General features: G+C 43.2%; 1 protein-coding gene across 1 annotated transcript in view; it reads right to left on the bottom strand.

Annotated features, from left to right (window-relative positions):
- Nucleotides 1-12,606, bottom strand: part of MUC2 (mucin 2, oligomeric mucus/gel-forming) — a 165,956-nt gene that overhangs the window by 120,030 nt on the left and 33,320 nt on the right. The window contains exons 10-14 of the mRNA XM_085644898.1: nt 12,058-12,168; nt 11,504-11,573; nt 5,825-5,962; nt 4,112-4,276; nt 2,347-2,441 (exon numbers count right to left, since the gene is read on the bottom strand). Coding sequence (XP_085501024.1) covers nt 2,347-2,441; nt 4,112-4,276; nt 5,825-5,962; nt 11,504-11,573; nt 12,058-12,168 — 579 coding nt within the window. The remainder of the gene's footprint in view (nt 1-2,346; nt 2,442-4,111; nt 4,277-5,824; nt 5,963-11,503; nt 11,574-12,057; nt 12,169-12,606) is intronic.

The raw sequence follows: 12,606 nt of genomic DNA, 5'->3' as shown, positions 1-12,606 counted from the left end.
TCCTTCTTCTGCAAGGTTTTCTATAACAGATTATCAAAATCCACAAACCCAACAACCAAGCTGTGGCCAAGCATGTCCACATTTGACCCAGGTTTCTCATTGAGCATGGGTTAATTGAACATACCTTTAATGACACTCTGCAATGTGTTGAACACTTTCAGCATCCCTAAGACTAAAATAAATCATCATTGTCTTTCATTAAAATAGATGTTCACATTGATTTTTAATCACTAAGGGAATATTTATTTCTGGGTGAGGGGTTAGAGAAATCCTTTTATTAAGGCATGAAAGTAAATTAATGAAGGAATCTTTCAGATACTATAATCCCAATACTTTTATCAAGATGTGAAAGTAACTGAATTGATCTTTCAGATACTTTAATCCCCAAAAAATTGAATGCCCAAGAAGATTTAATGTTTTACTTAATATAGTATCCAGTTCCGCCAAAGGATGATTAAGAAAAGTTGATGTGTTTCTGTCTGTAAAGTCTTCGGGTTGAATAGAATTAATACCATGATACGAAAAATCCATGGTATAAACTGATAATATGATTGTTGTATTCCTGAAACCACATCATAACAATTTACGGGAGTCAGTTTTGAAGATTGTAACATTGCTGAGTAACTTGACATCTGGATGCTAATAGGTGCTTACGATTATCTAGCAACAAGTATTCCTTAATAGAGAGAGGATTGACTCTATGTTTTATTCGGACAAACCATGTATGACGTTAGTACATTATTGTGTCCCTAAATAAAAATAAAAGAAAAATGTTGCAGGAGCACATATTTCATTGATCATAATCACACATTATTTCACGATGCAAAGAAACGTCATGTGTAGCCGTCAAAATAAAGAACGGACAGTTACAAGTAAGAAATTGTTATATATCAAGATGGTGTAGAATAGATGGAGAACACTGATATACGAATAATTGCTCATTGCAGGTAGGTTCCGGACTGGTAAATGGAATTAGAGAAAATGTATCGATCAAGGTGCTGAATCCTGTAAATGATATATCAGAACATTTTATTTTATTTTGGAAGATTACTGTTTAGGTATTGAGCCGAAAATGATAAATGCAAGTCAGGATTTTGCTAGACTTGAGCCTTTTTTATAACCAAAGACCTGAACCAGTAAGAGAGTCTTTGCAGTTTGGGGATGTCATTCAGGGTGGCTGTCCTTTGTTTCCCTTAGGTTCTAGCTCATATGTGAATACTATCTCCTGATGAAGAAGCCATTGGGCTCTAAAGTTTTCTTAGATAAAAGAATATCAATTTTGTTTCTTTTAGATTTTATAATAACTATAAAGCAGCAAATTTAAGGCAATAGAAAAATACTAACTTTTAAAAATATGTTTAATAAAGAGTGTTGAGCAATATTCAAATGACTATGATGGTTAATTAATGATACAGATGAGTGATACATCATAATTGAATATCCTAATTATGTTGAGAAGCTTTATTTGGTAGAAAAGATTTACACCACCACTAGTGTGCATGAGTTTGTTCTAAGACGGATGGAACTATAGTAGAGAACAGATAAACAATTGGACAAAACTTTTTTCAAGTTATGTTTAAAATTATACAATGCAGTGGTTAATTTGTAAAATATTAAGTGCCAGGGCTCTGACCAGGATGCCACTGCAGCTTGCGACACCCATCGCCCTTGTCATCACTGCCAAAACAAATACTAACCATCTCTCTCGCATGTAAATGCGACAGTTCCGATTATTCCAGGTCCCCAAAGATAAAGATATGGCTGGGGAGCAAGGTATTAGCAATTTTAATGTATATTGTATCCCTAAACAACCATTGTTCTGCTCATCTCTAAATTTGAAGAGCAGCGCCACCATGTGGTAGACTGTTCTAAGTATGGTGTTGACAATTAGGTGCTGGTGCCAAGTACCGGAAACCAATTAAGTGCCAGTGCTTAGCACCGGAAAGCACCGGCTCAAATTAAGCACTGATACATTGAGATTTTTGGGGGTTGTCCCTACTCTTAATTACGTACGTTTTTTTATTGCATTTTCTGTAGCCCTTGCCCAAAACTTTTTAGTTAATGCATTTCACTTCTTTGTGTTCTATTGTTTGAATCCTTGTTTCACTATCACTGATTTTGGTGAGATGAAGGTAAGTCAAGTGAGCTTTTCACCTGCCATTGTGGTAACTCAGTCAAAGTTCTGCCACGCCTACCATGCTAGCAGTTGCCCACAGAGAGTTAACGTAAATATACACAAGGAGAGCTTACACAAGATGGCGCTAGTCAAGGGGAGTCACAAATGACTGTACCCTCGACCCTCAGGGCTGATTCAGGGAAAGTTTGTTCTAAGACTGCCCTCCATACCTTGTAGTAGTCCGCGGGGTCAACAGCTGAGTGGCACTTTGCAAAAGGACTCTCTGAGTTTGTCAGCTTGGAACACCAATGCTCAGCATAGGTTTCTGAAAGACAAGAGATGTACAGGGTGTTATGGTTTAGAGTTCACAAAGGTGTGCTTGTTGAATATGGCTGTTTACAACGCATGCAAATACATTGCTTGCCATTACAACATGGTTGTTACAATGACCACGTTGTTAGAACGCATACCATTACATCGCAAGTCATTCCAACGGCTTGCTGTAGGGGTCGTGCTGGACTTAGGAATAGTATTATTTACTATCCTACTCCAGTTTGCGCAACAGCAGGGAAGGTGTTGTATTTCAAATCCAATACCTTTCGCCCCCTACAGCAAGTCATTGAAACAACTTGCTATGTAATTGTGTGCGTGGTAACAACGCAGTCATTGCAACAACTGCATTGTAATGGTACCGCGTTGTGGAGACAACATTTTAAACGCTGTTTCCTGTGCTTGTTTTAGGATAGAGCTTTAGTATCTTCATTTCCCTCAAAAAGTAGCTGGTCTAGCTTGACCCTCCAATTTTTGTTTTGTAGTCCAGCCTGCTGAAACAATTTTTATTAAATGCATAGGGCTTTTCTAAACACCTCTGATAAAGGTAGAACTACTTCTCCGACTACATACACTCAAAGCAAATGTTCATGTCTAATTATGTTTAGCAAGCATACAAAGGGCAACTATGCATCGTCCGAGTACGACAGGCCTTATCACAGTACTGCGGACCATCATATATGCATTCAAAAGGCTGACTATGAGCAGCGGAGAGCTCCAGTGCCACTCTCTCCCAGACAATTTCCACCGTGAGTATAGGTTACCATGGATAAATGGTGAAAGGCATTTAACAGAGAAGGCTGAAACTTGGTTGGTAAGGGATACCAGAGAAAGTAGTCACAGGAAAAGAAAACATTTTAATCAAATGCACTGGGGCACTAGATAATAAAATGTTACACTTATACATCAAAGCAATTACCGTAGACACAGACCTGATACGTCCCGTCCTGCATTAGCAAGTTTAGTACAAAGTGATACAAAATTGATCTGAACAGTAAGCAAATTGAATGGAAAGGCAGAGCATTCAGTGGTGCAGCTGAACATGGAATGGAACTTCACATCATGGAATCTATCAGCATAATATGGATTGAACAGCATAGCACAGAAGGGAGCCGCCTATCACGGAATTTACCAGAAAAGCCAAGAATGGAAAAGAATACCACACGTTGATTGAGACATCATTGTATGATATAGAAAAGCAAAGCTTAGAAAGGAACACCAGATAATGGAATGAAAAAAACATACCCTGCAACACGGATGCAAATTGAAGGTTGCCAGGGGTAGCAGCTACTTCCCCTGCCTGCCTTTTGGTACCCCAGCACTACTTGTGCTACCTCTAATCTTTAAGGGCCACGAGGCTGAGGCAGGAAAAGAGAGTAGACAGTGTTCTGTCGGTTCCATTGCTTGCCCTTTCCCTGGCATCAACCAATCTAAGTAATCAGCACTATGATGTCATGATGGGGCTTGCGTTACTCCTGGAATTTGGGCACATTGCTGTACATGGCATGCAGTGCAGCAAGGTAGCAAGAAATGAGGCACCATGGAAAAACAAAAGGAATGGTTAAGATGGACAGAGCCAAATGGAATGAGTAGAGAGGAGGGCCCAGCATGAGGACTAGAGGCAGGGTTCCAAGCATGCATGCCATTGTTGTGTGAGAGCCATACCGCTTTCGATGTTGAGGCTGCAGGGGTCATCCAGCCATTCGGGCTTGTCAGGGCAGCTAGGCAAAGCCTTCCATGTGTTTGCAAATGCTGAGGCTGTAGCTTCCACTAAACCACTGGCTGTTTTAAAATCGTCCAGTGCTTTGGAGTTGAAGTTTCCGCAGAGACCTGTCAGCATGGAAGAAAAGGGTGTTAGTGAACATAGTATTCAATTCCTCAAAGTCACTGAAAAATTGTGGTCATGTCATAGGTCAGCAATGAGGATTATCAAAATTTCATTTGTGAAATTACCAGATTCAGAGGAGCCGAACTTGTGCTGCCCTTCACTTTGTAAGAGACTAGGGGCCTCATGTAGGAAGCCCAATACGGGTCGGTAACGGCCGATTTTCGGTAAATATACCGTTACCGACCGGTATTTGGGCTTTTGAGATGTAGGGGGCTCATTTCATCATTCGGTATTTACCGAATCGGTAAAATTACCGAATCTGTAAAGTTACCGAATCGGTAATTTTACCGATTCGGTAAATACCGAATCATGAAATGAGATGTAGGGGGAGTGTGTCGTGGGTGTGGGGATTCGTTATTTACCACCAACTAAAGGTTGGTGGTAAATGACGAATAGGTGAAAAAAAGCATTTTTGTGCACGTTTAAGTGTGCAATGTGGCAGACATACATGCCCTCAGGGCATGTATGAGTGCCACATGTGCACACATGCAGGAATCAGGGGTGCAACAGGGTGTCAATGTGACACCCTGCCACCCTTGAATGTGCTCCCCCCATTACTGAATCGGTATTTACCGATTCGGTAATGAGGCATACCATCCCATTGAGAAATCAATGGGAAGGTATGCCTCATTACCGAATCGGTAAATACCGATTCGGTAATTACCGAATTTTTCCGAATCGGTAATATTTACCGACTTTTTACCTACATTGCATTTACCACTTCATAAATACCGATTCGGTATGATTCGGTATTTATGAAGTGGTAAATGTAATTTACCTACATGAGGCCCTAGGCGTGGTATGTCTCTGACCTGCTGACATACTGCTTTTTAAATCAAGCAAGTTAGAGAGGCCTTGATCTGTGACTTGGAGGTTTGACATGATCTGATCTCTGGAAACGAGTTGTAGAAAGTCCGATTCCTGAGCTTGATTTCCACCCTACTTCACATGAGTAGCAGTAGAGACAAATTTGACGTCAGGGTGCCATCTGCCTTGCTCCCTACGGCAAACTGTAGAGCCAATTCAACCCCTTCCCTTTAGATTCCACCTGGGTCTCAGAGGATGCTTAAAATGATCTGACCACTGAACTTGGATTGCATCTTGCTCTCTTCCATTGGCTGTACAGGCTTTCACTGCTGATATTATCTTCTATCATGCACCCAGCGACTACAGTGACAAGCTACAAAACCACTAACCGATGACATTGGGCTTCTACCTACTGTCTGTAACTAGACGTCATAACTGTTACCCATGACATTTTGTTCTACCTTTGTCTCTTTGACTCACTGCAGAGGCAATGACCCCCTAACCTTGGGTTTCACCTTCTTCTTTGTGACTTGTTTTGAAGCTTTCAGTCCCCTGACATTGGGTTTTGCCCAACTCTCAGTGACTCCAATTCCTGACTTTGTTCTGTCCTGCTCCCTGCAGATGACTTTAAGGCTTTGATCTCTGCTGTGTGATCTCTGTGACTGGCTGGACAGAAGAGCTACCTTGCAATGTTCCCCGCGCCGACTGTTCCATGGTAATGTAGAGCTGCATGACGGGCTTCAGTTGGATCTGCATCTGGAGGCCTGGTTCCACCTCCACGATGATGTTCGAGGAGGTAGGCTGCATGATGGAGAAACTCGCTGCAAAGAGTGAACAGATAGTTTAAATCCCTCATATAGACATACAACACATCTCTAGACTTCTATAACAAAGAGAGAATTAAAGATAGGTGGTACCCAAGTCAAGATCAGGAAACTGGGGTTTCTTTGCCTGCTCCTCAGCCACAAATATGAGCATGTTAATGGGCTAAGAATGTTACAAAAGACCAATACTGAGATGTTACTTATTGACAAACAATACATCAAGACTTTTCCGCTCTCACGCTAACCATGGGGTAAATCAATCTCCTTAATTTGAGGACGAATGAATGTCCCTCAGAGGGGCTTGTGGACAATGTCCTTAATTGCTGCAGTAGCCAATGAAGGGGATTCAGAAGCTGGAGCAGGCCTTAGTTGTGTGTTTGTCCCAGATGGGGACATCCATTTTGAACAGAGACTACTTTTCACGGCGTGAATTTTTTTTTACCATTTCAAATGTTCATCTCCTGCACATTTCTAGCAAAAACAGAGGTGTGTGTGTTTAAGGGAAGAGAAAAATATACCCGTGTGAATCGTCATCTGATCTCGTTCTATTGAGAGTTTAAGTGAGCGAACGAAGGAACTTTGTAGACTAGTGCGCAGAGGTGAGAGGTCTCAGAAAACGTCATCCACTGGTAACACTTAAGTGTCCTAATACATAATCTGCCCACTCTTGCCGATTTGGGGGGGCAATTAGGGAGAAAACTTGCACTTGAGCAGAATTTGCATGTAGGGAATTTTCTAGCGCGGAGTGCAAAGGCAACGCTTTTAACTTATCTCAGTAAAACAATGTATGCAGGCAGGAGTCATTGTGTGCAAAACGTTTGCTTGTGTAGAATCTAGTAGAGATGAGGCATAATTTGGTACAAGTAGAGACGCTGTTTAACATAGCCATGCGTAAATTAGCATGTATTGATATTAGGATTTAGGAAGACAGAGGACTGCCACTTGTACAGTGAATGCAGTCAAGAGATTTGCAGTTATGCTCAGTTAGGGATTGTTAGAGAAGATCTTCTTCATTTCAAATGCATCGCAATCCAGGCTTCTGCTAACCAGAGTTGTCTTCACAATGTCCTCCATCTTGTTCCAATGTCACCAAGAACACGTGTCATTGTTGTCATTTTCTTCAGTTACACATACATAATTGAAGAACTTGCACTAATAAACTGAAAACTGCTCCTAGAGACCTGTTTGCCAAGGACACTTCGACTGTCCTTGGCTACAGGCATACAATGTATCCATAGGCTGCCAAACTAACTGTGAGAATGTCTGTACTTTCAATGTAATGCTACCATGAGAGAATCCTTCAATGTATTCTGGGTAAATTGTTTCCTATTGTTTGTTCTCTATTGGTGCATATCCTGAGCAATGTGTACTCATGTAGAATATCTGACTTTATTTGTCTAAAGTCTTTTAATAAGACATGGATTTCTATGGGAAAGAGCGCTCCTCTTCCCCTCTCGTAGAAGGCAAATATATGCCTGTACTGAGTTCTTTGTACTTGTGACTTATATGCTTGCTGCTAAATCTCCTAATTACATATATTTTGAAACCTTCCTATAATTCTTTATACAAAGCTTTGAACCTACAACCATTATCTGTCTCATTCATATTATGTTATGTTAGGATATTTGTATTTGTAAAGCGCATGGCTGCCCCAGCATCGGGGCATCCCAGCGCTAGTCTTAATAAGGTGGGCAAGTGGATGGACAGAGGATAAGGTGGAGAACAGCCAGGTCTTCCAGGCTTTTCTGAAAGCCGAGTGATTCTGAGTGCTCCTGATGAACAGAGGTAGTGCATTCCAGAGGGCAGGGGCTTTAGCACAGAAAGAGCGCCCTTCTGCTTGCGCTCTTTTGACACGCAGGACACAGACGAGATGAAGGCTGGCTGAGCGCAGGGCCCACAAAGGAACACATGGGTGGAGCAGATTAGAAAGAGTAGAAGGCCCCTGAGAGTTCAGAATTTTATGAGCAATGCATAGAACCTCGAAATAAATGCTCTTGTCCACAGGGAGCCAGTGCAGCCTGTGTATGAAGCTGGAAACCGAGCAGAACTTAGCAGGGCAAATAATATCCATTTGCATTTTTTGGCAATCTGTAGTCTTGTGGTCGCTCTCTTATTGGATCCTAGATACAGCACATTGCAGTAGTCCAGCCTAGAGAGTATATTCAACTGGATAATGACCTGTCATTAGAATGTTTATTACCTGCCACTGAACTTAAGAAAGTGACAGCTTCAGTCGGGGAGCACTAAAGTCTGTATTTGGGACTAGCCTGCTACCTGTCCTAGTTGTTGGTGCACCCTATGAGTGGTATTTAAGGTAGAGAGAGCATGCAGATAGCTCCATTCACTTGGTTAGTGTGCTCATACAGGGGGTAAGCGCTAAGCACGAGGACCGTGGCAGGCATGAGTACTGCACGTGCACTGTATATGCAGGGCACACATGGTAATTGCTCCTGTGCTGTGCTACAGTATCTGAAGTCTAGAGACTTACGCTTGGAATGTGAGTACAGGTTATGACCCATGCAAGGCTTACGCATGTGCGTAGTGTAGGCAGGTCGAATCCCTGCACGTGCACAGTACATAAATAAGGGCTAGATATTTGCATATGCAAAGTGCACACAGGTAGGTGATCTGCTCTTGTACTAGCAGCGAGTCCTTGAGCTTGCAGGTGGGCATGTACAGCGGAAGCAGGGGGGTGGGAAGGGGGAATGGCATCTGTTTAGCATACACATGTGGCGGTGGAAGCAGGCTAGTGTGTGGTAGCGACTGCAACCCGATATCAGTGGAAATTACAACAAAGAGCGGTTGCAGAGCTTTACGCAGGAGTTTGACGTAGCGCCAAGCACCCTTAACTGAACTGTTCTCTCCTGCCAGGAGCTCTCTGCTTTTAATTTCACACCCTGGACAGTCGTTGTTCTCATCTAATAAGGGGTGTGAAGCTTTCCCATTGGTTGCAGCCTTATTCTGTGCAATATTCTTTATTAGTTCATGCTGTTGTTCAATTCTGGCTTTTCATTTTCGTGCATAGTTGTATGATACAATATATGTTCCTCTGCGCATCACTTCCGTCCCCTTGCAGCTAGATCTGCCCTTCATGTTTTTTTCATTAAATGAACAAATAAAAGAGGAATTCTTTACCATTACTACTGTATCCTGTAACGCCACGGTAAGCAGTCTCTTCTGGGGCGTCTCATGTTGCTGCTTACAACTATATGACTGGGGTGGAGGCGGTGTCCATCAAATAAATCACCAGAAAAGCAATATGAAAGTGACAAGGACAGAGATATTCAGGGACGTAGCTTCGGGGGGCGGGGGGAGTGGTACACCCCCCTAATAAATTTATTTTCTGATGAATAGTTGGGTACAGGTGGGTGAGGTGTCTATTGGATTTCACCTGGGAGGTTTGCATGCACACACTGACATAAACACACACACTCTGTACCTCATCGCTGTTTTGAAAGTTCTAAAAAATGTTGATTCATTGTCAAAATATTGTATTTTTCTCACTTGGTACTCACAAGAATCCGCATTTCTCTCACTTTCCGTTGCCCTTTAACCCCCTCGTATGCACCCTGTTTGTCCTATGATGTGTTTTATCCTAATATGCCAGCGTGATTGTCGGAAAATCTGAAGCTTACTCCCCCTCCCCCCCACCCATCTTACTGACCAAGCTACGTCCTTGGAGATATTACACTACTCGTGCGTGCCCTCGTGCTACAGCTGACAGACGTGTGCCTGCAGCTGTCTCCACCTAAGGCATAAAGGTGCCTCGTATAACTTCAGCCCTAGTTACCATCGCTCACCAAACACCACACCTTCAGCTGGCTATCCACCAAACTGAGGCCGGACAGAGAATTGCACACCGATTTGGGTGGAGATGTTTGTTGAAGGGGCAGAAAGGAGAGTTGTTTGTGTAATAAAAGCCACCTTTGCTCAGCTTCTGGGCAATAAGGGAAAACATTGATTGCTCCACGGTTTGCATGTCCTAAGGTGCTGTAGTTTATAGCCTCGCTCACCCCGGCATCCTCCCTCTGTCCACTCAAGGAGCCGCCCCTCTCAATCATTGACACGGAAGCAAAGAGGAGCAAGGCGCATCCATGACAGGAAGAGCCCTTCCATCCAGGAGGCTGAGCCAATAGCAGAGCTGGGCGGCACCGGGAGATGCTGGCAGTGTTAGGGGGCTTCTGCATTCTGCAAACAGGGCCGGTGCCCCGGAGATCCTGCCCTCTGTACAGACTGACACTGTCATGCGTTGTGCAAACACTGCTAACATCAGGGAAATCCTACATTCCAGAAAGATTGCTGGTGTCCACACACACCTGCGGTGTCAGTGAGATCCGCACTCCACAGGCACTTTCAATGTCAACGGAAATAGTGAACCCCGCAGGCACTTTCAATGTCAGGGAAACAGTGGAGCCCACAGGCACTTTCAATGTCAGGGAAATATTGAAGCCCGCAGGCACTTTCAATGTCAGGGAAACAGTGGAGCCCACAGGCACTTTCAATGTCAGGGAAATAATGGAGCCTACAGGCACTTTCAATGTAAGGGAAATAGTGGCGCCTACAGACACTTTCAATGTCAGGGAAATAGTGGAGCCTACAGGCACTTTCAATGTCAGGGAAATAGTGGAGCCCACAGGCACTGTCAATGTCAGGGAAATCCCAGAGCACACAAATACTTTCAGTGTGAAGAAGATCCTGGAGCCCATGGACACTTTCAGAATGAAGGAGATCCTGAGCCCACAAACACTTTCAGTTTGAAGGAGATCCTGGAGCCCATGGACACTTTCAGAATGAAGGAGATCCTGAGCCCACAAACACTTTCAGTTTGAAAGAGATCCTGGAGCCCACAGACACTTTCAGTGTACGGGAGATCCGGGAGCCCACAGACATGTTCACTTTTTTGGATATCCTGAATAATCGGGACACTGGTAATTCCATAGAGATGACGAACTCTGGACAAAGCCGATGTCAGAGGGCCACCCTATGTCTGGTCAGGAATCACAAACAATCATGCTCTACCTAGCACAATGGCCTGTCACCAGAGGGGAATGAACAGATGAAATAGCTCCTAAAAGAGAAAAACCGACCAGTGAAAGGAACTAGAAGGCTAGATAAAGAAGCAAGAAAACTAAATAATCAAGGCATTTTAAAACAAAAGATTGACATTGAAACAAGCAGCACGATCCTGCTGTTGTCACATTGACCCACAAGATCTCAGCATGAAATATCTGCAATCACCAAATGTTGAAATATATAGATGGTTCTAAATTCTGTGGAAGACACAGCTGCGGGAAGAATTGAACTCCACACCTAAAGCCTACTCCAAGTGACAGAAAATAAGAGAAAGACAAGGGACTGTAGAGATCAAAGTAATAGCAGGGGCCTTCTCTGTGTCATCTCTATAACCTAGATTGCTTTCAGCTAATATTTAAAGAACCAGAAAATAAATACCCCCCTCAAGGACATGCCTTCAGTGCACATCACAAAATGGAGCATTGTGTCTAGGGCATTTCTCTTCAGTCCTTGAGTTGTCCTTACCTGCCACATAGGGGAGAGCCACATTCCCTTCATTAAGCAATATAGTGCCATCTGCCTGAAAGGTCACCATCTGTGAAGAAAATGTACACATATTGTAATGGCTTCCGGGGCCAAACTAGAGTCACTGGCCTACAAGAGGGTGGGCACTGTAAATCTCCCTTGATAAGGGAACATGAAAACTAGTTAGTATTTAAAGGAACTGGGCAGAGCTGTATTCAAGGGAGAGGAGAGAAGAGGAGAGGAGTGGTGAGGAGAGGAGAAGAGAAGAGAAGAGAGGAGAGGAGAGGAGAGGAGAGGAGAGGAGAGGAGAGAGAGTATGCTTCAAAGCACAGCTGTGAGAGGTTGGCAATTGAAAACATAACTCAAGTGGGCCTTTATTTATAAAAATGGTGAATATCGCATTCAAGGCTGCTCTTAAGCAGCATGTATTATTATGCATCTTGGCGTGCATGGAAAGTATGCTGCAGTCTGTCTTTGAATATTCATGTCTGAGAACCCTTAGACAGGAGCAGTAGGTGTTGCAGTTTCTACCCAATAGCCACCATCGTGCTTACATTCTTCTTGTTGTCGGTTAGCAGGACAACAGTCTTTAGGCACGTCTGTCTGTGTGTGGACCCACAGGAAGCCAGCTCACCAAGGATTACGTGGGACCCATTAGCCACACCCTGAAAAAGAAATGGTGGTATAAGGAGGTTGATATTTGACACTGGGATTGTCCCTCATCACGTAAGTATCAATTCTGCAGGTGACCAAGGAATATAATTAACACAACCAACACTGGCTGGATTTACAACTGCCCAATAACCACCTGAAATGTGCGTGCCGTACCTGTCAATGCTGGAAAAATGAAGGATGCAGTGTTGTATTTTTTATGCACATCTTTAGTTACGGTGAGGCGGTTAGACACTCTAAGATGGCCGCTGCTGCCATCATGCTGCTTGCGTTATCCCTAGATTTTGCCTTTATCAGAACCCTTGGGGGAGCGCATGCCGGCAATGGTACATTCCAACATTCCAACTCATTTAAAAAATATTTATGGAATGTTTAACTTTGTCCAAAACATTCCTGGACTGCAATCAAAATAATAAACGAGTCTCCCAGAA

Source organism: Triturus cristatus, chromosome 3_1, assembly GCF_964204655.1.
Source record: "Triturus cristatus chromosome 3_1, aTriCri1.1, whole genome shotgun sequence".
Taxonomy (NCBI): Eukaryota; Metazoa; Chordata; class Amphibia; order Caudata; family Salamandridae; genus Triturus; species Triturus cristatus.
The sequence above is the reverse complement of the archived record's forward strand: the minus strand, read 5'-3'. Positions and strand labels throughout refer to the sequence as shown.